The sequence below is a fragment of the Meles meles genome, chromosome 20, assembly GCF_922984935.1.
Source record: "Meles meles chromosome 20, mMelMel3.1 paternal haplotype, whole genome shotgun sequence".
Lineage (NCBI taxonomy): Eukaryota > Metazoa > Chordata > Mammalia > Carnivora > Mustelidae > Meles > Meles meles.
The window spans coordinates 1059337-1084172 of NC_060085.1; the positions used below are offsets into that span (position 1 = coordinate 1059337).

Sequence of the window (24836 nt, forward strand, 5' to 3'; positions counted from 1 at the left end):
CAGAAGTCGGACAAGGATGTGCTCCTGCTTTCCCGGTCAGCGGTGAGTCCTGACACCAGGCTCACCTGGCAGCAAGACCACCACCAGACGCCACGCGGGCTAAAATCCATACAAACATTTATTCTGTCCCTGCCTCGGGTTGGGGAGGAAGGGCTCAGGGCCCTGGGGAGGCTGCAGGCCTTTACAGACAGCCCCTGGGGAGAGTGGGGCTCGGGCCGGAAGACAGGGTCCAGAGGCTGAGGGGCCCTGAAGGGGTCCGGAAGGCGAGGCCCTGGGGGAGGAGGCGGGGGGGGGGGGGGGGCTGGCTTGGTTCCCAGAGGTCACGGAGTCCAGTTCCCACCTGTCCGGCCCAGGCCAGGCTGGACTCTTGGTCCTGGTGGCTGCCAAGTGCCAGCTTGTCGGCCCCCGGCCCCCCAACTTCTCCTCCTCCCCCAGCAGGGAAGGCAGCACCAGGGTCTTGCTTCTCCGGGTGGGGAAAAGACAACTATGCGAGTCGCCAAGTTTAAATTACAAATAATAAAAATAACAATACAAAATAAAAAAACCCCTGTCTCGAACACACCCACGGAAAGCCTGCCCGGCGGGAGAGCCAGGAGGCCTGGCTGCCAGGGACGCAGCGGGCCCGGGGGGAGCGGGGAGCGTCTGTCCGGCCTCCTCCAGGCGTCAGCGGCCGTCTCCAGAGGACAGAAGGCAGGGGCGGCGCAGGGGGCCGGGTGGGGGGCGGGGCTCCAGGTGGTCTCCGTGCGGGGCTCTCATGCCGCCGGCTCGTCCCGCTCTCTCTGTTTCCATGTCTCGGCAACGTGGACAGGGTTAGCTCTCGAGATTTATTGCACTGTTTTGGAAGAGGCCTGGGGCAGAGGCCGGGCCGGGGCTGCAGGGAAGGCGGGTGGGCGGCAGCGGTCACCGCTTGGTCTTGGCGTCTTCTCGGATCTTCCAGATTACCAGGTGCATGCAGGCGCTGGCGTCCTCGCTGGAGCTGTGCCCGTCCACTGTGGGGGGGGGGTGCGTCAGGGTGGGCGCCCCCCCCCCCCGACTCGGCCCGCCCCCCCGCCGCCCGCCGGCTCACCATTGTCCTGGATGATCTGTCTGAGGTAGTCGGCCATGAGGTTCCGCAGGGAGCGCTTGTACGGGAGGCCCAGGCGGTGCGGGAAGAGCACGGACGTGTCCACCACGGTGCTGTGGATGACCTGTGCGCGGGCAGCCGGACACACACCATGGGGGCCCAGGCGGGAAGGGGCCCTGTGGGACCGCCCAGCCCCCACCCCCCGCCGTGCTGAGCGCCCCGGGGCCCAGGACAGCCCCAGCCACCCTCCCAGACCCTCGGCGAGCGGGGCCCGGGGCGGGCAGTACCTTCAAGGCCAACAGGTCGCTCTCCAGGCTGTGTCCGATGAGGACGGTGTCGGCATTGAACATGCTCAGCAGGACGGCCTGGACGTCCCGGAGCGAGATGCTTGTGTCGGCGAGGTCAGCTTCGGTCACCCCTGAAAACCTGGGGTGGGCAGAGTTGGGGCCTGAGGGTAGCGAGGGAGGGTTCTGGGCTGCCCAAGCCGGGGGCGGGGAGTGGGGTGGGGCGGCGGGGCCCCACCTGGTGTTGTAGTCCACGATCTCGTTGTCTGGCTTGACGAAGGTGTCGTACACCACGTGCATGTCCGTGTCCACTACCGTGACGCGCGTCAGCTCCAGGCCGTACGTGGTGTAGGACTGCGCGGCCGGGAGGGCTCGCGTGACAACGCGCCCGCCCCGCCCCGCACCCTGGGGGAGCCCCTGGGGCTGCTCTGGGAGCTGGAGCTGTCCTGAACCCGGGGTGCCCTCACTAAGCCCCAGCAGCCCGATGCACGCCAGGCCTGAGGTACGGCGGCATCGCTCCGCGCCTGGGACGAACGGGGGGCCGAGGCCAGAGCCGCTCCGTGGCGGTGTGGAAAACGCCCGTTGTCCCAGCCCGAGCCACCAGGGAGGCGGCACCGGCCACCGGCCGTGCTCTTCCCCTCACCTGCTCTGTCCTGAGACCCACGCCGGCTCCAGGCTGCAGACGCGGGCACCAGGCCGCCACCGAGCACGCGCAGCGCGTGACTCACCATTTCACAGTCAAGCGCGAAGATCCCTGGGTGAGCGTCTTCCGAAAGTTCTTTATCAAAAGTCCTGACAAAGCCGTCCAGGTTCTCCTTCCGGCCGTCCTGCACGTGTTGCTGCGGGCGGCGGGAAGAAGGCCGCTGAGGGCGGCGGACGCCCCCGCTCTTTCAAGGCCGTCAGAGGCGCACGGATCAAAGGACAGGAAAGGCGGGGTCAGGGCTCCGGCGCGGGCTGCCCCTCGTTTCCAGCCAGGCCAAGTCCGCTCCCCACGGGGGGAAGCACCCAGCGGGGCCCGCGGGTCCTACCTTGGCGACCTGACAGCCAGTGGAGCCGATGGCGGCTGAGCAGCACGTGTACTGGGTCTCCCAGCCGCCGGCCACTGGAAGAGACGGGGCGGTCAGGGCAGGGTCCCCGGGCAGCCCAGCACGCGCCTCCTGCGCACGATGGGGACCCCCGACAGGCCCGGGCACCTGCAGCCTCCCTCCCGGGGGCCTCACCGCGGTTCCGGCGGAGCCGCCCCCAGTGGTAGCAGCATTCCTCCTCGCGCACGCAGCGGCCCGACGCGGACACGAGGTACTCGGTGCCACACCGGCAGCAGATCCGGCAGGACGCTGCGGGGCGGGCGGGGGGCGGGTGCAGGCATCAGGGCCCGAGCGCCCCTCTGCCCAGAGGCCGCTCCGCAGCCGCCCCCGCCCGCCCCGGCACCGGCGCTCGGGCCCACTCACAGTCCTTGGGCTTCTTCTCCTCGGCCGTGAAGATGACGGCCCCCCCAGGCCGCTCGGGGTGAGGGAAGGGGTAGCCGTTCTCTTTGAGCTGGTCCTCGGTGAGCAGATACTCCTTGAGGCGGCCATACAGGGCGGCCCCTGGGGACAGCCGGGACCGGTGGTCAGCGCACAGCAAGGCCGGGGAGGGCCAGGCAGGCGAGCAAGGGCTGGCCTGGCGGGACCGCGGAAGGGACTGGGCTCACCTTTCAGGTCCTCCACTCGGGGGCTGCTCGGGCGGCTGAGCGAGAAGCTGGTCTTGGTGGCCAACTTGCCCCCCAGCACCATCTCATGGGACACAAGCCTCCGGCCGCTGGTTTCTGGAGGTGAGGGGAGGGCAAAGCGGGCTCGGACTCCCGAGCGCACCCCGTTCTCCGGGGGGACCTGTCAGGAAAGGCCTGACCTGGGGGCCCGTGACCTGGGGGCGGCCATCCTGCCCCACCTTAACTCTGGGGACCAGCTGCTGGTGGCAGTCCTAGGGGACAGGGGAGACCTATGGGCCTTCGGAGCTCCGTGGACCCTGTGCAGGCGGAGCTGTGGGGGGCGGAGGTGGGAGCGGGAGGGCAGGGAAGCGAGCGCACTGGAGGGGCAGCGGGGCTCCCGGAGCTGAAAGCACAGAGCAGGCCCGGCTTCGCCCCTGAAGAGGCCGCCCCACCAGCGGGGTCCTCAGCCCAGAGCCGCTCGCCGGGAGGCTGTCGACAGCCAGCAGGCGGTGGTGTGGGCGCGCGGCCCCGCCTTCCGCAGAAGCCCACAGCCCGGAGCCGGCACCCACCACCGGCCCCTCCCACGGCCTCTCGCTGGACGGTGTCCCTGCGCTCCGGGCGGCAGAAAGCCGGCCGGCGTCCCACAGCCCGGCCCCGACTACCCCTTCCCTTGCGCTGCAGGCGCAAGCCTGACCCTTGCAGACGCAAGCGCCTGGCCGCCCGGCGCACCCCGGCCCGACCTACTGGTGAGCCCGGGCGCGGAGCTGGGGACCAGGCCCCGCAGCTTCTTCAGCGTGTTCACGGCCACGTTCAGGTAGATGTTCTTGCTGGGGCTGCGGTCGTAGGCCGCCTTCTCCTCGTTCAGCGCCTGACCACAGACACGCAGCTCAGGCCCGGGCTCCTGGGCTTGGGGCCCTGCAGCCGCCCCACGCCCCGGCCCCTGCCAGGCTCACGCACCTTCTCTATGGCTTCCTGGTTCGAGGAGCAGAACTTGAGGCACTCCTCAATGAACAGGTTGAGATACCGTTGGCGGATGACTGTGGGGACTTTGCCCCCAAACTCTTTCGGGATAATGGGCTTCTTTAAACTCTAGGGAAGACACAGATCTGTCGGGAGGTGGCGTGTCCCCGCCTGACCCTCTGATGCATTTCTCAGGATCCCCAGGGCATCGCGCACGCAGTGGACCCTGCCGGACACTCTGGGCTCCGGTGACCAGGAGGGTGGCCGCCGGTTCATCGGCGCCAACGGACCACGCTGGCAGAGTGGACGAGGGGGGAGACTGAGGCCAGGTGGGGGTGGGGCACATGGCGCGCGCGCGCCCCCGCCCCCGCGTCTCTGAACCAGGCAGGGGGCAGGAGGAGGCTCCCACGGGGCGGGCAGCGGCGCACTCACCTGTAAAGATGGGCTGTGGGCGACGCGCTTGGGGGTGACGGTGGTGGTGGTCTTGGACGCCATGCCCGACAACGTGCGCGCCTTCAGGGGCTGGCTGCCCGGCTCGGGGCCATTGGGAGGCTGGCTGCTGCTGGCGGCGAGGGCCCTCTTGGCACCTGTGGGGGCTGGCGGGGCACAGGGTGCGTGAGCGCAGGAGGACAGGACGCCCATCACCGAGCTGCAGAGCACCAGGCAGCCGCGGTCCTTCAGCGCCAGCAGGACGTGCATCTCGGAGCACAGGGGGAAGGGCCGGGCTGCGGGGCACGGGCTGTGGAAGGACATTAGGCTCTATCTGCTTCCGGGCAAGTCCATCGAGAAGGGGGAAACACAAACGGGGCTCTGGAGGCCGGCTCGGGCAACGTTGCCGCCGGGGTGGTCCGGCGAGTGGCAGGCCACGCGGGGAGCCTCTGCCACATGTTCCGGCCCCCGACTCCGAGGCGTTGACTATGAGGGGGACAGGCCCTGACTCCTGGGCGGAGGACCAGAGGGTATGGGACACCCCCGGCCCGGTCACTGTGACCAGCGGGCCTGCCCACCGCCGCCTGTGTGTTCTGCTGCTCCCTTTGATGAGGTCACAAACCAAACAGTCTCCCGCCCCCCAACCACGGAGGGGGGCACCCGCCTGCCGGGCCGTTTCCGAGGGCTGCAGGCAGATGGTGCGGGCGTGCGTGTGCGTGGGGCCTCAGACCAGCCCTGCTCCCGGGCCCGGCCGCGACAGGAGATGGGGGCAGATGAGGGCAGCAGGGGCCGGGGCCCCGGGCTCTCGGCAAGGACGCTGGCACCACCGGCCGGCTGTGGCCCATCCCACAGCAGGGTCTGCCTCTGCCGACTTGAGCAGAAAACACACACTTCTCAGGGACGGCAAGACCGCTCTCGGGTTCACTGAGACAGAGACGTCGCAGCGGCACGCGGGCTCGTGAGGAAAGGAAAGCCGGCACCGAGCACCGGGCAGGACTCCCAAGACTTCAGGTGGGTCCCGCTGCCGCTCAGGGAGGCACCCCCCGTGCCTCCGAATGCCAGGCCCCCGCCCCCAGCGCGCATGGCGAGGCCCATGTGCCAGGACCGACCGCACAGCTCGGCCGCGGGCAGCAGCTGTGGGTTCGAGAGCCGCCGCCCAGGCCCCACATGGTTCAGGGTCCTCGCCCTTGGCCGCAGCTACAGACCTTCAGCCAACACCTCTCGCCATCGGGTCCTAACTGGGGAGCTCAGGGTGGGGACGGATCAGAACGCACACAGCTTATCCTGAAGAAGGTTCCTGGCACCAGGGAAAGGCAGGGGTGGCTACGGATACTTGTGTTCATAGAACCACCTCGTAGGGCCGCCCTCAGGCCCGGTTCCTCAAGGGGGTGTCGGAACCAGCAGCGAGAGAATCCCCCGGGAGCCGGTCAAACAGCAGAGAAGCGCACTCTGCATCTGGACAAGGCCTCCTGAGCCCCCTCCAGACACCGCTGAACCAGAGACACCGAGCGTCCCGCCTGTCCGACCATGGAGGCGTGACCCGGCTTCCCGAGCGCGGAGCGCTCCCGCAGAGCAGGGGGAGGGTACCAGACCGCCCTTTAGGCCCCCAAACCAGGGGAGAGGCTCCAGTCACACCGCACACACAACCCCGCGGCCAGCTCCCTGTTCCTGGCATCGCCGTCTAGGGCCCGGTGCCCACACTCAGACCGGCCCCCAGGAGGCCACCGGCCTCCGATACCCGAGGAGCCCGGGGGAGGCAAGGACACAAAGACCAGGGGCAGGGACAGAGGGAGAATCCCAGGGAGACCTCTGGCTCGGGGCCTCAGAGGGAGGCTCTGGGTCTGTGAGATAGGCAAGGGACGGGAGGCAGGCAGCCCTCAGGCCCTCCCCAGCCAGCAGTCCTCTACCAGCACCAGAGCCGGGAAAGGCCCAGGGCCCCTGGGCGCATCATCACGCCGGACCACTAACTGTCGGAGAGACCTTTACCCCTCTCTCACAGGAAAGCACACTGAGGCCCGGGCTGGGCGCTGCTCAAGGCCACCACCGGGGGCAGAAGCGGAGCCTTGGGGCCCCTCCCACCGTCCAGAGCCACCGTGCCCTGGGACTCAGTGCCCTGGGACTCACCGTGCCCTGGGACTCACCGGCAGCCAGGCGCGGGTTGGGGACATGCGCGATCCTCCTCTTCTCGCCGGGGGCGGAGATGTGGATGGAGGAGGGCTTCTCGGCCGGCTGCTGGGTAGCCTGGAGCCAGCCGGCGGAGTCCCTCTGGGCCTGCTGTGCCCGCCGGTAGCACACCTCCTGGGCGGTGGGGGGACGGGCGGGGGGAGCCGGGCCTCTCCTTACGGGCTCCGCCTGGGGGATGACAAATCCCAGGGAGCGGCTGTAGGCCAGGGGCACCCAGACAAGATCGCGCAGGGCAAAAAACTGGCAGTACGGCCAAGGGCAGGAAGGCAGGGGCTCCGGGGCCTGGGTGCAGCCGGCGACCCTGGGGCCTTCTTCTGAGCTCTTAGATACCCAGGCAGGAACCCAGGAGCTCAGCATGTTAGGCCTCAAATTCATGTCTCCGGGCTGTCCCAGAGTAGATCGCCTTGTGGCCCTGCCCTCTTGGCTTCTGTCTTCAGAATGCCCAGGCCGTGCCTTTGGCCCTGATAACAGCCACACCCACTCGTGGGGGGGAGTCCCTGCACCCCTGACTGGATCAGCACGCCCGTCCAATCCCTGCCTGCTCGTCCTCTCCCGTCTCCGGCCTCACCAGGGAGGGGTCCAGGGCCTGACTCAGCCGGAGCTCCCAGGTGCTCGGCCTGGAGCCCCACCGTCTGCCCCGGCCTCCCGCCAGCCGGCTGGCCTTAGCACCAGCAGCCGTTCCTGTCTTCACCGCGGAAACCAGGGCTCAGAAAGGTTGGGCCACTTCTCCGGGATCACATAGCACATCCCCCAGCCAGCACCAGGCTGGGCTGTGTGACCCCACTGGAGGACGGCCACTCCGGAGCCACCCGTCACGTCACCCTCCCTGCCCTGTGTCACCCACCAGCAGGGGAACACGGGGTCTTGTTTCCGCACACAGAGGCCTCTTCTCTCCTGCCGACCTTTACTAAGGACCCAAAAGCAGATGCTCACCTCCTTGCCCTGCTTGGAGAGATGAGAAATTCTCCTCTTCTGCCCAGGGAACAGAGTGGTCAGCCCCGAATGCTCCTTGTCTTCGATCTTCTCTTCCTTGGGGGTCTGAAACACACACCCGTCCCTCAGCGAAGCTCCATCCCTCCGGCCCCCCCAACACCAACGCAGCGGGCTCCCAGACCTCCCAGATCGGGGGGGGGGGGGGGTGAGGTGGGAAGGCAGGCGCACTCAAGGGAGGGACTCCCAGGTCTTGAGATACAACGGGGGGCCCTCACCTCCAAGCCCTGCCGGCTCACAGGGGAGGAAGCAGGTTCCCCAGCACACTCCTGCAGACACACCTCAGCCCAAGGGCGACGCGGGCCTTGGCCAAAAGGGTCTCCTGCCCAGACCACTGCTTCCTGCTCCCCTCCCTCGCCCACTCACAGGGGCGGCTCAGAAACACAGGCACCAGGCAGGGAAATCTACCGGGCACCACCTCAAAGGTCTGTAAACAGAGGAGGGCAGGAGAGGACCGGGCGGCCCTAACGGAACCTTGCCACCCTCCAAGAAGCCGTGAGTTTCGGCTTTGTGGAAAGCCAGCTCCCTCTGGCGGCCAGCACGGGGACCCGTGCCAGCCAACCCAGAAAGGCTGGGGCCAGGCTGGGTTTGGGGGACGGAGGAGAGGGAGGGAGAGGTGGGCCAGCCCTGCCTGGTTTCTGTGCATCTCAGAACACCGCCCCGGGAGCCTGCTGGTGGCCTTAAGCCTGCTCCGAGTGGACAAGGCGGGGGGCCGCAGGCAGTCCCCGGGTTCGTTCCCGTGGACGGGGGTGGCCCCGCAGCCGCAGGGCCCCGGGGGGGAGGCCCACCTGCCGGGCCAGCCGGCCCCTGTCCTCCGTCTTGACGCTGGTGGACTCGTTGAAGATACGCAGACACTCCTCCATGGGGTCCGAGTCGAAGTCGACCTCCTTCTCCAGGGCAGAGTAGTCCACACTCCCGGCCGGCGCAGAGGAGGACGAGGACGAGGAGGAGCACGAGGAGGGAGAGGCGGGGGCAGGCCTGGCGGGCGGGGGGGCCTTGAGGCGCTTGCGCGGGCCCCGAGCGGCCGAGACACCCAGGCTGGAGTCCGAGTCCGAGTCCGAGTCGGAGGTGGAGCTGAGGCGGGGCGGGGCGGCGGGGGGTGCCGCAGGTCCCGGGCCCTCATCCTCGCTCTCGTCCCCAAAGAGGTCTGCGTGGCTCAGGGCCCGCTTCTGCAGCTTCGGGGCGTCCCGGGGGGCCCCCTCGTCCAGGGAGCGGGCTTTCCGCTCCGCCAGCTTGCCCGATGCGGTCTTCCCGCCAGTCCTGGTTGGCAGCTGGGGGACACTCCCACGGTCAGGCCGGCTTTTCCCTGAGCTGGCCACCGGGGTGGCCGAAGATGGCTTTTTCTTGGTCCCTTCGGGCAGCTCGGCCCTATGCCGGGGGCCTCCAGCCTGTGGGCCCTTCCGGTCTGCACAGGGCTTCCCAGCCGGCCTCCCGCGCTCTCCGTCTTTGCCCCTGTCCTTCTTCCGGATGCCATCCTTGTGGCCGGGCGCGGGCGGTGCCCCGCTCTTCTTCTTCTTGGGTCTTCCCTGCTTGGAGCCACTGGGCTCCCGGGCGGTCCTGGCCGGAGAGCTGGGCTTGGCCACGGGCGTCCCCCCAGGCTCCCTGGGGGGCTGCCCGAGGTCCTCCACGTCGTACTGCACTGCCATCTCCTTGGTCTCCCGCAGGCCACCCTCCTCGGCGTCCCGGCCCTCCCTGGAGCCTGACTGCCCAGGGGCCTTGCTCTCAGGGCCTGCCTGAGCTCTCGGGGGGCTGGGGGCGACCGGCACAACGGCCGGAGTCGCGGCGGCTTCGTCATCCGAGTCCGAAAACCTGGCGTCGCAGCCGGCAAAAGGGTCGCAGGGCTTCTTGAGGGCAGGCGTGTAGGGCTCGCTGCCCCGGGAGCCCCTGGGCCTTTTGGGGGCCCTGTCGTCCTTGGAGCTGGCCCTGCTGAGCAGCCGGGCGGAGAAGTTGGACAGTGGGTCATACTCCAGGTCCGTGGATGGCTTGGAGTCGTCCAGCACGTACTTGCTGCTGGGAACGGGCCGGCTGTGTCGCTGGGGCTGGCTCACAGCCTTGGGGACGTACTCCAGGGTGCCACTGCCCCCCGCACCTCGGCCCTGCGCCCGACCCAGAGAGGCCAGCGAGTACTTGCTACCTGCCTCGGCGGCAGCGGCCAAAGGACTGGGCTGGTAGCTGGCGTCAGGGCCTGACAGGCTGGGGCGGCCGCCAGGGTTGTAATCAAAGGACAGTGGGAAGGTGTCCTCGTCCAGGCCGGCAGCGGGGCAAGCGGCGGGGCCGTGGGGCGCCACGGCGGGGGCCTCGGCGGAGCTGTGCTCGCGGGCCGTCTCCAGGAGCTCTTGGTACCTCCGCTGCTCGAGCTCGACCTCCGAGCGCACGGCCTCGATGGCCTGGTTGACCAGCTCCAGTTCCAGGATGTCCGAGCGGGGCTCGTCCCCCCGGCCCAGCGCTCCATTCTCCCTCTGCACGGGGGGCTTGGGCAGCTCGGGGTTGTACGGATCATAACCGAGCCCTGAAATGGGAAGCGGGAGGAAAGAGCAGTGAGCGGGCCTGCTCCGGCAGCGGCCGCACGAGCCCACGCTGGCCACTGCCTCAGTCCGCGCCTCAGCCCCGACGCCACGGGGAAGGGCCACGAACCAGCACAGAACCAGGACCAACTGGGGGGCTGGGCCTCCGGCAAACCCCCAGCGAGGCTTTGCCGGCACTCCAGAGTGCCCCCCACCCCCCTCAGCAGGCAGGCGGAGTGAGGAAGGAGAACTGGGCCCCAGAGGCACGGCCGCTTGGTCCCCAGACCTCCCGGCGAAGGTCGTGGAACTGGCACAAGGGAGGAGACCGACTGGTCAAGTGCCATCCGGGAGAAGGGGCGAGGAGAGTCCGCGGGCCCAGCCCAGGGTGAAGCCGTAGCACGTATTTCCTCCCGCAGCGGAGGGCCGGCCAGCAGGCAGGGCGCAGACAGCCGGCGTGGGGTGGGACGAGCACAGCTCCCCAGAGTCAGGGCCTGGGGGAGCAGGGAGCAGAGGGCCACCCCGGAAGTGCCACCTGTAGGGCTCCCTGCAGATGCCAGGAGGGCACGGACGCTCCCCGCGAGGGAGCCCCACAATGCTTTTCCGGGAAAGGTCAGGCAGAGCAGTGGCGTCCGGGCCCCCGCCCCGTGGTGGGAAAAAGAAAAAGCACTGTATGTTCAAATCTCGTTCTGAGAACACCGAGTGGAGTGCGGCAAAGCTTACACCCTTTTTTTAAAGATTTTATTTATTTACTTGACAGACAGAGATCACAAGTAGGCAGAGAGGCAGATGAAGGGGGAGGGGAAGCAGGCTCCCCGCCGAGCAGAGAGCCCGATGCGGGGGTCGACCCCAGGGTCCTGGGATCGTGACCTGAGCTGAAGGCAGAGGCTTAACCCACGGAGCCACCCAGGCGCCCCAAGCTTACATCCTCTTAATGTCGTTGTTTTTTAAAAGTTTACGATTATTTTTTTTAGTGCCCTCCACAGCCAACCAGGAGCCTGAACTCGCGGCCCAGCGTCGGGGGTCACGCGCTCTCCCCACGGAGCCGGCCCGGTGTCCCAACCTCGTGAGGTTCACACGTGAAGAGTCCACACGCGCGCCGGTGGCTGCGGGACAGAGAATCGGGCCCCGCGCCGCGCTCCGGCCCCGAGCTCGAGCACCGCACGAGCAAACCACCGCTGTGTACACGAAGCCCCTGGGCCGCTCCCACGCCCGGACAGGAGCACAGAAACTGAATAAAGGCTGAGCCAACGAAGCCCGACGTCCCCAGAGAGGCATGACACACCGTATCCAAACACAGCACGGGCAAGCGCTCCGGAATCCAGAGTTCATCACCGAGAGCCGTCTGAGCAGAGCCCGAGCAGCGGGGTCGGCGGAGCGGCTGCCTCCGGCGCAGGCCCTGACCCGGGGTCCCGGGATCGAGCCCCGCATCGGGTTCCCTGCTCAGCGGGGAGCCTGCTTATTGCTTCTCCCTCTCCCTCCGTCCCTGACCCCGCTCATTCTCTCACATAAATAAAATCTTAAAAAAAAAAAAAAGGAAATCCTATCTGAAATTTTATTTATATTCTTTCAAAGATTTTATTTATTTGAGAGGGACGGAGCGGGAGAGAGCACAAGTGAGGTGATGGGCGGGGGGGGGAAGCAGACCCCCGCAGAGCAGGGAGCCCTACGTGAGGCTCGGTCCCAGGACCCCGGGATCACGACCTGAGTCACAGGCAGACTCTTCACCGACTGAGCCCCCGAGGGACCCACGTATGAACCTTCCAAATCACTAATCACGAATCCCAGCTGCACGCCTGCACGACTATAATGCCGTGTCCCAACCACATTCAAACAACTCTTACAAGTCGATCACAGATGAGTCTCCAGTACCCCGAAAGCAAACCCGGCCAGATCTCACGCCCTGTGGTTGGAAAGTAGCAGCTGCTTCTCCCCTGGAGCCGCAGGAAGGGGCCCCCGTCTGCCTCTGGAGTCAGCCCTGGGGACGGACTCTGGACCTTGGCCCCACAGGGCCATCAGAGGAGTCGTCTGTGGTCTTGAGGCCCCTACTCCGCAGCCCCAGCACACTCCAAGCAACATCACTGAGCGAGAGAGCACAGGGACAGAAACCCGCCGCTGGCTGCCAGCCTTTGGGAGAGGGAGCTGTGCAGGGCCTGTGGCTGGGCCGGAGGCTGCCCAGGGCCCGAGGGAAGAAGGGACAGTGGTAGGCCTGTTGCCTGGCATTTAACCTGGAATCGGTCTGGGCAGTAGTTACAGGAAAGGAAGTGATGCTTCAGACCACCAGGACACGCCAGGACTGTGAGTCAGAGATGGGCAAAGTCAACGCTCACCGTCACCGAGCTGGGGCGCCGGGCGGGGTCAGCTCGTGCCCATCACAGCTGGAAACTCCCAGACGTGCGGTGGGGAGCCCGGGGGCAGAACGCACAGCCGCCCCTGGTCAGAGACAGGGAGGGCCGCCCTCCCAGCCCACCCTGCTCACAACCCCACTCCAGCCCAACGCTGCCTGAGTGAACAGGGGCAGTGCCCTCCCCTCCCAAGTCCTGGCTGCCGGCAGAGAGAGGCCCGCAGGCGCCACAAGTCGGCGGGGACTCACTGGGCACGTGCACGGGCCAGCACTGCTGGACCTCAAGGGGCTCCAGCCCACCGCAGGGGATCACACCCCCAGGCGCTGGTCACAGATGAACGGGTGGGCGTCTCCCTACCCTCGCCAGGGAGGGGGGCTTCAAACACGACGCACATCCAGGGCACCCGGGGGGCTCCGTCGGTGAGGCGGCCGCCTTCGGCTCAGGTCGTGGTCCTGGGGTCCTGGGAGGGAGCCCCACATCAGGCTCCCTGCTCGGTGGAGAGTCTGCTTCCCCCTCTGCCCCTCCCCCTGCTTGTGTGCTCTCTGTTAAATAAATAAATAAAATCTTTTGTTTTGTTTTGTTTTTTAAAGATTTTATTTATTTATTTGACAGACAGAGATCACAAGCAGGCAGGAGGACCCTGAGATCATGACCTGAGCTGAAGGCAGAGGCTTTAACCCACTGAGCCACCCAGGTTCCCCAAATAAAATCTTCTAAAAATTTTTTTTAAAAACTTAAAAATGCACATCAGCCAGGAGCCCCTCAACCCTGTTTCAAAGTAATGAGGTCAGGGGTGCCTGGGGGTCCTGGGATCGAGCCCCGCATCGGGCTCTCTGCTCAGTGGGAGCCTGCTTCCCTTCCTTTCTCTCTTTGCCTGCCTCTCTGTCTACTTGTGATCTCTGTCTGTCAAACAAATAAATAAAATCTTTTTTTAAAAAAATTAAAAAACATGTAACGCCTTGGTGGCTCAGTGGATTAAGCCGCTGCCTTTGGCTCAGGTCATGATCTCAGGGTCCTGGGATCGAGCCCCGCGTCGGGCTCTCTGCTCAGCAGGGAGCCTGCTTCCTTCTCTCTCTCTCTCTGCCTGCCTCTCTGTCTACTTGTGATCTCTCTCTGTCAAATAAATAAATAAAATCTTTAAAAAAAAAATTAAAAACAGAAACAAAGGAATCGAGATCAGAGTTCAGACCTCAGGCTACCTCACAGTTCAAAAGGAAGGGTTTCCCCCCAAGTGGATGTGTGCTTAGGTCGAGACCCCACAGGAGAGAGAGAGAGGGGTCTGCGAAGCCCGAAGGCTGCCTCGTTAACTCAGGGGGTAGGGAGTCCTGAGGCCAAGGGGCACGGAGGGGGGCTGTCTAGTCTCTTACATTGGAGCCTGTATCGATCGGGCATCCTAAGGGTGACCCCGCCGGGTCCACCCCCACGAGCCTCCAGGCAGCCCGGCCTCTCGGATGGGGAGGGGTCCCAGGAGCTCAGACTCTGAAGCGGTGCAGCTCCTGGCTGAGCCCAGTCCAAGCCCCCAGTCCCTTGATGTGAGCGTCCCCAAGCCCTGCCCGTGTGGGCCGCTGTCGGCCCCAGCTGGAGGTGGCCTGCCCAACCCCAGGGCAGAAAAAACCACGCGCAATGGCCCTACAATGGTCAAGGCCAAGCCCCGGCCCCCCTGGGGCCTCAGGTTCCCGCCGGTACTATGAGACTCTGTCAGCAGCCCAAGGGGCTCCACACAGGTCTAGAAGCTTCCAGTACAGCTGCCAAGAACTCCGTTACAACCTCATGGCTTCAAAGTGAGCACACAGGGCCCAGAGGTCGGCCCACTGAGCCCCAGCCAAGTCACCTAAGCCTTCAGGGAGGGGGACCTTCCTGGGACCCAGCCCCTGCCCTGCCCTGCTTCGGAGGGCCGGGACCTCGGGGGGCCTCTCGGAACTGGAGAAGCTCCCCAAGAAAATGTTTTACAAGCTACAAGGCGTTCCCGGGGCACCGCCCACCAACCCGTGGAGCACACTGGAACGCTTCAGGTAGGTGGCACTGAGAGGTCAGGAAGGGCCGTGGGGCGCCCTGGACGGCACCTTCTAATTCTCAGGGCATTTATCTGGATGGCAGCCAAGGGGCAGTTCCCGTGAGGGTCTGCGTGAGGGTCTGCGCCTGGTAAGCGTTCAGCAAACAAGATTAACCAGGCTGTTCTCGCCCCTTCCCAGACGCACACCGGACCCGCAGCCCGCCTATGCCCCACGCCCCCCAGGACCTGTCCTGCCGGAAGAGAGCCGCCCTCCCCCGGCTCTGGCGTCCTGCCACTCTCTGACCGCCCACGTCTGGGACAGGTAACCAGCACGCTGGACACCAGGCGGGCTTCCCCAGCCCCACAAGGGAAAGTCAAAGCCCCACCGTCCAGGGCCGTGGCCCCCTGAGCGCGATAGCCCACGTGGGGCTGGCCGAGGGTCACTGTGCAGACCACGAGGGGCTGAATGGGCCACAGGGCAGCGGGGCCTCCCGAGCAACACCCTATCCTGGGCCCCGTGTGTGCATCTGCGCCCACCGCACCCCAGCTCCGGAAAACACGGAGCACCCTCCTACAGAGACGTGTGGGGTTACCAAAACAGCCGAGCACAGGGGCCCCACTGGGGGAGGCCCCCGCGCCCCACCATAACCCCAGGAGGCGCTCAGGCGCGCCCTCAAGATCGTCCTGACCCCCGAGTCTGCCCGTTCCACAGATAAGAAGGCAGGGCCTCGGAGCCGGGCTGCTCCCTAAGCTTCAGGCAGCTGGCGAGAGGGCTGACCCCAAAGCCTCGGTCCTCCCCGCCCGGAAAGCAGTCCTGCCGCTGCCGGAGACCTCGTCTGCCTGCCCTCCTCCTCTGCTGCCCAACAATGATGAGCCGCACAGCGGTCCCACCCGGGCTTCCAGCCCCGATAAGACCCCAGCGGAACTCTCCTCCAACCCGGGGCAGCCAGAGACTGGGGACCCTGCACGGGGGCAGCAGGGCGCAGGGAGGAGACCGTCCCCATAGCCCTCAAGATAAGCAGAACGCCAGGGCTAGTCAGCAGAGAGACTGAAGCCACCCAGGCTCCAGGAGCTGCGGAGGGGGCAGAGGCCGCGCAAGAAGGGGGGACACCCTAGTAAGGCCACAGTGGCAGAAAGGACGCTGGCTACCCGCCAGCCCTGGCTTGGCTCGGATGCAGGGTAGGGCCAGCTGGGGCTCAGAAGGTCTGAGCACCCACCCCTCACTTTGGGCTTTTCTGGCCAGCCCCCAGAAGGGGCCAGGGCAGCTCCCCAGGTCCTCAGAGGGGCTCGCCGTCACTACTCCTCTCCAGGCCCAGAGTCTCTATTACTGATGACCTTCCTACCCACCCCAGGGTGCCCTCACCACCACCCCCGGACATCCTAGTGCCCACCGGACAGGGCAGGAGCCTGAAGCCGGGGGTCAAAGTACCTGGCCATCCACCCGTCGTTCGGGGGCACAGCGGGGCGTTCTGGGGCCACCTGGGGCACCCCAGACATCTAGGAAGAAAAGAGCGACAGCCAACAGAAGGGGTGCTCAAGAGGGCACACGGGGGGGGGGGGTCCTGCTATGTGCCTGATGAGGAGACTGGTCTGTGCTGAGGGGAGCAGAGCCCGGGGTCCACCTCCGCCTCCGGGGCAGGCTGACGATGCTGGACGGCTCCACACACCAGCTCAAAGCTCCAAGCCCCGGAGAGCCTCCCCTCGCTGCCCTCCCCCGCAGCTCTAACCCCCCCCCCCCCCGCCCAAGCAAGTACAAGGGCTCCAGGAGAAAGAAAAGAAAGAGGACCCCAGCCAGCCCTGAGACCACCACCCGACTGGGCTCTCTCTGGCCATCACGGGCCACACACAAGGGAGCTCCCCCGCCCCGCCCCCCGAAGGCCTGATCCCGGGAGGACCAGGACGAGAGTGGCCTGGAGGCAGCCAAGGCCCAGCACTGAGCCTGCTGGCCGGGAACCATAACCGTGAGGGGCCTTGGCCGTGCTGCAAAACCACAGGGAAGGCTCAGGGCAGGACAAAATCACAAAGAGCGCACGGAAATACAGGCGAGCAGTGGCGTGGCCTTCCATGCGGGCCAGAGGGGGCCTGCCCTCTGCTGCCCTCATCACCAGCCCACGAGGGCCGCCAAGTCGCTGGCACGGTCCCGACACAGAAAGTATCGAGGGTTCTCTCGCGCTGGCCCTGGTACACTTCCAAGCCCGCAAACGTGGTGGCGGGAGTCCCGGGGGTCACCTTCCCCCCCGACGGAGGCTTAGGAACACCGCAGCATCCTCAGGGTGACGCGGGGGGTGGAGAGAAGGAAAGCCGCACCTCTCACGGCCGGTCCTGGACTGCGGAGCGGAGATGGGGGGAGCCAGGTATCTCCCAAGAAAGAGCCTACGCTCCAAGGCCACACGCGAGCGTCGGTGCCTTTTATCGCTCGACCCCACGTGTAGGTGCTGGGGGTGGGGGACGAGGGCAGTTTCCGGGTGGGCCAGCCCCCAGCCCTCCTCCACACAGGACCAGACTCCTGCCCAGAGCCCGATGCCCTCTGTCTCAGCAACTCCTCCAGGCAGCCCTCCAGGATCCTCCCTGCAGAACTGGTGGGACAAAGTTGCTCGGACAAGCCTGTGCCCTTCCCCAGGTACCCAGTACAACGCTGGGGCACGGGTGCACGGCGAGGGAGGCCCCAGGGCTCCAGGAACAGTATACCCCCACCCTTGCTCTTTAAGGGTCTCCCGGCCCGCTGTGCTGGGGAAGGGGACCCAGATCTCTCGGGACAAAAACTGTTTTGTGTGTCCATTACCTGGGAGGGGACGGATCTGGCCTCCAGGACACACAGGGACAAGAAAGACCAGGATGCACCTGGAGGGAATGTAGTCCCGTGGCACTCAGACACGCCATCCCTGTCCCTTTCCTGGGCCTTGCCCCCTCCTTGTCCAGCCGCTCCACACGCTGACTGCCTGGCTCCCCTCCACACCCAGGCCACAAGGGAGCTGGCTGGTTCGTGGAGTGAGTGAGCGAGTGAGTGAAGGAAATCCTGACCGCGGGCCCGGGGGGCCCCTGTGCCTTGAGCGCACCCGCTCCCCTGGACACAGGCCCCTGTGGTGGCCGGAGGAGACAGTCCCTGTGGCAGAGACAGCCCCCCCCCCCAGCCACGCAGGAAAGCCAACAGGCCCTGAGCACAGCCCTCCACCGCCGTCTCTGGGCTGGACTGGGCTGGACTGGCCGGACCACAGCAGCCTCCGGGACCATCACGAGTCAGCGTGACAACAGGGACCCCTGCCGGAGCCGCTAGGGGTAGCAGCAAGGCAAGAGAGCAACGACCCCCTTCCCTCCCTCCCACGGTCCCTCCTCACCACACGACAGAACGTTCCAGGCCTTCCACTGCCCTGTCTCCTAGATTATCATCTCTGCTCCTGCTTCCAGCCACCAGGCAAACTTCTACTCATCCTTCAAAGCCCAGCTCAGGAATCACTTGCTGGGGCACACTTGCCTGATGTCTGCAAATCCCAGGGCCTACCACGCTCTCTCCTGGACCCCGGGCCCTACCTGCGCGGGGGGACACCCACCCTAGGCTTCCAGAATGCCCCCCACCCTACGCCCGCCCAGAAGTACACAATGAATTCAGACACACCCAGAAGACGCCGAGGCCCAGGGGCACCTGCACGTGAACACGGGTCCAGGCCAAGCCCCACCCTCAGAGTGCCCGGGTTCTGGGCCCCCCAGCAGCTGCCCACCCCGTTTTCCTCCAGCAAGTGAAAGCCACGAGTGGGAGGCAGCTCCCCCGGGGTGCTCCTCGCCTTGCACTCCCGCCTGCCCCCGGCCAGCCCGCTATGGCCAGGCCCTCTGCGCGGCTGCTACCAGAGATCCTCTAGCTAGGAGAAGCCGCCAGACCACAGGCCCCCGGATGGCAAGCACACACACCCCGTCCCCCGAAAGGCACCGGCCAAGCACAGCACAGACTCCGGAGGGCGCAGTGCACCGAGGAGCGGAGCGAGGAGACCCTCCACGACCCCGGCCTGCAGTCCGCCCCGAGGGCTCCCGGCTCCAGTGGCCCGGGCACCTCTTCCCACTCTCGGCTTCCTTCCTGGCACCCGGCTCTTGCTGCGCGTCAGACCACACCACCCGGCCTCCCCACCGCGTGGGCCGGCGAAGAGCGGACGACCCCACGCGCCTGACGCCCGCCCTGGCTGCACCCAGCGTGGCTCTGTAAAGACCACCCAGACTGCAGAGGGAGCGAGGGGACGACGAAGCAGACAAGAACGTTCCCATGACACCGTCAGTCCATGGAGGGCCCAAGTCATTACCCGTTCCAAGAAGGGCCAACCGAGGCACCGGTGGGACGCTGGCCAGGTGGGGGCCAGGCCCGCCCCGCCGGTCCCCAGGACAGGCTCTTTGCCCAACAGAAAGCAAAGCCCGACCGCCTTCCCGTGGGGCTGCACTGCGGCCGCAGAGCCTGCTCCTCCCGAGGCCCCTGGAGCACTCCGGGTGGGGCATGCGCAGGCACCACGAGCAGCCCCTGCTCCCCGCCAACCCTGCCCGGGCCAGGCGCTGAGCAGGCTCCTCGCGCTCACCAGGCAGCACAGACGCTCCAGGCCCGAAACAAACGGGCGGATACAGGGGAGGGGCGCTCGGGGCGCCAGGGAGCAACCCCCGGCCCCGCCCACTATGTGCCAGGAGCAGCCTCCCCAGCCAGCGCCCAGCGTCCCCTGGGGGCGGGACCGCGGGGGAGCCCCACTGCTCTGCTAGTGCGGAGCAGAAACACTTTAAAACCCCGAAGCAGCCGTAGGTGTGCGGCTCCCTCCCAGGTCAGGGGAGGAAGGCAGCTTGCGGAGGTCTCGGGCCGTCTGGACGGCTGCCAGCTGCAGGACGCCGGGGGCAGAGGCCCTGGATGGCCTCTCGCCTCTGAAAACAGAATCCAGCGTAACCAGCGGCAGGACCGACGCACAAAAACGCAAGGCTGTGGGGAGGGGGAGGCGCAGCCGCCTGCAGGTGTGGTCGGCCTCGGGCGGCTCACGAAGCTGCTTCCCTCCGACAGTCCAGGACTGCCGAGGTCTTTAAAACAAACGCTACTCCGAGTCGAACCTGCTCCAGTGGCGAGGAAAAGGACTCGGAACAGAGAACGCGGGGGCTTCACGCACTGGGAGTGCTGAGGGCCCAGCGGCCGAGAGGCCCGGTATAAGAGAACCCGGGCCCTGGGAAGCCCAGCAGCTCACCTCTGAGCCCAGCCCCGCCGGCACCAGATCCAACACCAGCTGCAGCGCTCCGCGGGGAGGCCTGCAAGGCTGCGTCCCTGGGGGCGGCCGCATCTCGGGAGGGGTGGGGGGGAGGGACACACTTATAAACAAAGTCAGGTGGCCTCCGCAAGAAACAGCTGAGGACCAAGAGACACCGGGCGATGCCCGGGAACGCCCGCTGCTGTCGCGCCCCGGGCAGGGGGTGCTGCCCGCACAGAGCAGGTGGGGGCCGGGGAGGCTGCTCCGTGCTTTCCGCCGCCCGGTGCGCACACGCCCACGCCCGCACCCCCCCACCCAGAGCGCGTCCGGCCCCGATGGCCAGTTTCCACTCATCCCCCAGCCAGCTGCAGAGCTCCTGGCCCAGACGAAGCCGGAGGCCCGGTGGGTCGGACTCCAGGCCACGCTGCCCCCGGGTAGCAAAGACCGCAGGCTCCTTGCACACCCTGGCCAGGCCTCCAGACATGAAAGGCGATGCTGCCCTCTGCGTGGTTTCCTCTCAGGATCCGTTCTTTCTCCGTTCAGGGAACACAAGTCCCCCCGCCTTCACCTGTGCCGAGGACGCGCCGGGCGGGGGAGGGAGCCCTTCCCTCCGGTCTCCGAAGACACCAGCACATGCCGGTGGGAAGTCGCCCCCACGAAACCCGCTGGCACGCGGCCCCCAGAGGGAGCAGCTGACGGGTGGCGGGACCCGCGGGCCTGCCCAGCGCCGTCGTCCCCTGGGGGCTGCCTGTAACCATGGCTGTGCCCCTCCAGCTCCAAGCCAGCCCACAGAGGAAATACATCCACCCTCTGCGGGGAAGCACTCCTTTCCCGCTCCGTCCCTCCTCCGCCTGACTTCTCTCCACACCATAAAGGGCCCTACCAGGGGAGGGCTCCCCCCCCACACACACACACAGCCCTGACCACACCGCCTTCCAGCCTGTCCTCAGGTCACAGCGCTCCAGTCCTGCAGTTCTGTTCCTCCCAGGCTCGCTGTTCCCGGCCAGCCCCGGGGCCGAGCGCCGAGCCCGACACTCAGAGGGGGCCCCGCTGTGCGTGAGGGACACACAGGTGCTGGGCAGCGGGCATGGAGGAAGGTGGTGAGTGTGGCAAGGGCCTGACGGCCCGGACTCAATCCCATCCCCCACTTACCGGCCATGCACACCCGGGAGAGTGGCTCCCCATCTCTGGGCCTCAGTTCCCTCATCTGTAAAACAGGGACAACCATCCCTACCACTGAGAGTTCTAGAGAGCCCGCCGGAGTGTGTGCCGCTACAACTGGGCAATGCCACGCCGAGTTGGGAGGTGGGAGTCCTGAAGCCCACAGCGCGTGGGCGGGCAGTGGGGCTGGGTGTGCAGGGCTGGAAGCAACAGGATCCCCTGTCCAGCCCCCTCACAGGACTCAGACTCTGCTGAAAGGCTCAGGCGCCCACTGGCCCAAGACCAGAGGTGCTGGGCCTCACAGGGGCCCCCACAGCCCACCTGCGGGCAGCTCCACCCAGCACCTTAGCAGCACTGGAGCGTTAAAAGGAGTCCAAGCAAGCCTGGCCCAGCCCACCCTCGCCAGAGCACCTCTGCTTGGGCCACGCACACCTGGACGGCTGCGGCTTCTTCCCGCCGGAAGAAAACTTGTCAAAATCTGGAGCAGGGGAAGCTGAAAGGCAGCGAAAGGATGAGGCACACACTCTCTGCGGCCTCCTCAGAAGGCAGCAACCCCATAAGCACACCACAGAGAAAGAAACAGAGGGTCCAAGAGGCCCCACAGCAAAAAAGAGGCTGAGCTGGGATCTGACCCTGCCCCTTGCAGGGGAGGCAGTGTTCTCTCTGAAACAGGCCTTCCCCCGGCCTCTCCTTTCCTGCAAAAGGAAAGTGAAGACCTACGGGGGAAGGGGCAGGCGGCTGCATCTTTCCCCGCGGCAAGTGGAGCCCACATCACCAAACAGGTTCCCTTTGAGAAACCAACTGGCCACCTGTGAGGCAGAAAGAAACGTAAAAAGCGACTTACCATGGGAAGAACACATGAGGCGAGAAATCACACCCCAGAGCTCAGGCGGCTGGAGGGCAACTGGAGGACCCGGGGCCAGGTCGACAGTCAGCGGCATGAGGGTGTGGTCCTGCCCTCTCCCAACGCTCAGTAAACCGTGAGGAACCCAGAAATCAGGGGACTCTTTGCAAAGCGCTACGCACAATGCCAACAGGTAAGTGCACGGACCGAACACCTTCACCAGGTGAGCTGGGCGCCAACTCCCTTGTGCTCCACCCACCGCCCGCCGAGCCGCTGGAGCCGGGAGTAGCGGGTGCGGATTCCACGGTACCCGTGGGCACGGGGGTTTTCTCAACAGCAGGCTCCTGGCGGCCACACTGGAAGCTCAGGCCGCTCTGCACACCCCGTGCCCAGCACAGGCGTGGAACCAAGGAACGCTTGCATCTGGCTGGCTGCAGACCGCTGCCGGTGCCAGGGGGCTAAGCAAATTCATGCGACCAATCAGAAAACCCTGCTTGTCCTTTCCTGACGACGTGGGAAACCGGCCCTACGATCGGACTCCAGCCAGTGTGCTCGTCTTTCGAAGAAGGTGCCGAAGCAACCATTTCTCACGGTGAAAAACAGACGAAACTTGACACAGAACGAGGAGGTCGGGGTCTGGCGGAAAGGGGGAGCCAGTCCCGAAGGACGGAGGTCACCGGTGGGAGCCTGGATTTCCCTCAGAAACAAGGACACCGCCCCATCCTCTCTCCGAGCCTTTCCCCGCGATGCCCCCGTTCCTAAAGTCTCAGCTCAAACCCCACCCCTCCTGCAAGAAGCCTGCCTGAGTCCTCCCCGCTTTCACCCAGCCCTGCCATGACAAGGACAATCACCACAGTGATGCGACCTGCAGTCCGCCGACATCCTCCGCGCAACGGAAAGCGGGTAATTCCTGGAAGCCTCCTCCCCCTCCCGTCCCAGTCCCCGGGCGCTCACTTACTCCCCGTCCAGGCGCGCCCGACACACAGTAGGGGCCCCCACGACCTCCTAACCGCACTCCTGGCGACAGCAGTGGCCGCTCCCGGAGGCGCGGAGCAGCGCGGCCACAGACCGGCGCGGCCGCAAGCCCCTGGCGCTGGGCGAGCCCGGGCGCGAGGAGAGGCAGAGCCCAGGGCCCGCCGACCGGTGCCAGCCGCGCTCGGCGTTCGGCCTGCGTTAGCTCACTGCACGCCCGCGACAGCTCCAGGAGGGCATGGCCCCTGGCCGGCTGGACCGCCTGCTCCCGGGAGCGGAGGCTCGCCGACACCCCGCGCCGTGCACCGGGCCCGGGGGTGGGTGGTCCCGGGCCCGGCTCGGGAGACGACGCCCACCGGCGTGCGGAGAGCGGCCTGGGCCGAGAACCGGGCGCCGGGGAGCGTCGGCGGCAGAGGGTAGGCCTGGGCCGGGGAGCCGAGCCCCGCTCGGGCATTACCTGCTGCGGGGGGCGCCGCTCCGCCGCCGACAAGCGCGCCGGGGCCCCGGGCGCCGCGGTGCCGGAAGTGGCAGTAAGGCCGCCGGCAGGGCCCCCCGGGCGCCCCAGCCCAGTAGGGGCAGTCGATGGCCCGGAAGAAGCCGGTGGAGCGCAGCATGGTCCGTCCCGAAGCGGGACCCCGGGCCGGAGCCGCCCGGGCCCCCGGGCCGCTCACTGGCGCCGCGGTCGCCGCCGTCGCCGCCGCCCGCGCCTCCCGGACCCTGCGGCCGCCATCTTGCTCCGAGGCCCCCGCAGGCCCCCGGGACGCCGCCGCAAGGGACCTCGGGAGCGGCTGCCCGCGGCGCGCCTGATCAGAGGCGCGGGCCCTCGGGGGACAGCGGCGCGGCGCGGACGCGCGGGCTGGGACCGGCGGCCGCGGGAGGACGCACGGAGGACGCGGGCGGCCCGGCCTGCAGCCTCCCGGAGCGTCGCCGGCGCCGCCGCCCGGCCCTCCGAGGCGGTGGCACAGCCATCTTGAGCCCGAGGCCCCGACGGCGCCCGAGCTGTCCACCGCGCGCCTGATCGGGGAAAAGGAAAAAGTCGCAAAGGACCCGGCGGTCAGTCCCTCGCTCGTAACCGGCGCTTTACCAGCGCGTCGCCCTGGAGTGCCCCCTGCTGGCCGGGGCGAGTCGTGCGGGCGCGTCTTCCCGGGACCCCGGAACCCGCCCGAGGCTCCCCTGAACGCACCTGCTCGTGGGCGCGCGATGCCCGGCCCCACGGGGCCGCTCTGGGCGCCTGCTGTCCGCCGGGGCCCGCCCGGGGCGCCACGCTGGAGCCCGCCAGCGGGGCCCGGGGGGGACGGGGGCGCTCACGGCCCGCGGGCGGGGTCGGCCAGCGTCTCCGCGACGGGTGGGGAGACTGGGGCGCTGCCGGGCCCCGCCGTAGCGCCGGCCACGCTGGGTCGCCGGGCCCGAGCCCGAGCTCCGGGCCCCGGCGTTGCTGAAAACACGGCGTCGGCGGCACCGCGCTGGGGCGGCCGCTCTGGAGGGCGGCGTGGCGGGTCCCCGCAAGGGCCGGGTGCGGCCGCCGCACGAGCCCGCGGCCCCTTCTGCGTGCGCGGCCGAAGGGCAGGACAGCGGGCGCCGAGGAGAGACCCGCACGGCCCTGCCCGAAGCCGCAGGACGCACCGGAGCGGCCGCCCGAAGAGTGGACACCGTGCGGCACGGCCACGCAGCACAGTGTCACTGCGCGGACGGAGGGACCCTGACCCCTGCCACACGCGGAGGGACCCGACGACACGGGTCAGCGAGAGCGGCCAGACCCAGAAGGACCCGTCCCGCAGGACCCCACTCCCAGGAGGGCCCCAGGGGAGCCCCGTCCCCGCAGACGGAGAGGAGGGCCTGGGGCAGGGGTGGGGAGTCCGTGCTTGGCGGGGACGGAGTCTCCGTGTGGGGGATGGAAGGTTCTGGAGCCGGAGGGTGGGGGTGGCCCCAGAACAGGGTGAGGGTGCCTCACGCCGCTGTGCGCTTGGAAATGGTTAAAAGTGCAGCGTTTTGTGTTCTGTACTTTTGCCACAATCACAAAGTAGTTAAGAAGGAAGGCAGGAGGGATGGGAGGGTCGGAGATGACTCTGCAGACGACACAATCCAGTTTTGTTTTTCAGATTTTATTTATTTGCTCGACAGACACACAGAGAGGGAGCACGTACAGAGCGAGAAGCAGGAGCCCGCGGCGGGGCTCGCTCCCAGGTCGCTGGCCGGGGACCAGGACCTGAGCCGAGGGCAGACGCTCC

The 24836-nt window shown here is 67.1% G+C and overlaps 1 protein-coding gene across 2 annotated transcripts; it reads right to left on the minus strand.

Moving 5' to 3' along the window:
- Positions 1 to 100: 100 nt before the first annotated feature.
- Positions 101 to 23360, minus strand: REXO1 (RNA exonuclease 1 homolog). Of its 2 annotated transcripts, XM_045991053.1 has the most exons (18): positions 23066 to 23201; positions 21513 to 21601; positions 20784 to 20838; positions 8386 to 10106; positions 7541 to 7645; positions 6565 to 6775; positions 4427 to 4590; positions 3992 to 4123; positions 3779 to 3902; positions 3038 to 3151; positions 2796 to 2933; positions 2568 to 2681; positions 2376 to 2449; positions 2076 to 2186; positions 1586 to 1701; positions 1351 to 1489; positions 1067 to 1187; positions 101 to 989 (listed from the first exon to the last, which is right to left on the minus strand). In XM_045991053.1, exons 2-18 carry the CDS (start codon positions 21534 to 21536, stop codon positions 901 to 903), a joined length of 3552 nt encoding a protein of 1183 aa, XP_045847009.1. In that variant the 5' UTR covers positions 21537 to 21601; positions 23066 to 23201; the 3' UTR covers positions 101 to 900. The 2 variants fall into 2 exon arrangements, with proteins under 2 accessions (XP_045847009.1, XP_045847008.1); XM_045991052.1 differs by lacking the exons at positions 20784 to 20838; positions 21513 to 21601 and having other exon boundaries at positions 23066 to 23360.
- Positions 23361 to 24836: the final 1476 nt, after the last annotated feature.

Excerpts from the sequence above, each read along its gene's own strand:
- REXO1 (XM_045991052.1), bottom strand. The coding sequence starts at position 23,222 with ATGCTGCGCTCCACCGGCTTCTTCCGGGCCATCGACTGCCCCTACTGG. Across the intron at positions 6,776-7,540 it reads TCTCCAAGCAGGGCAAGGAG|GCGGAGCCCGTAAGGAGAGG; the intron begins GTGAGCATCTGC and ends GTCATCCCCCAG. Across the intron at positions 1,490-1,585 it reads ATCGTGGACTACAACACCAG|GTTTTCAGGGGTGACCGAAG; the intron begins GTGGGGCCCCGC and ends TGCCCACCCCAG.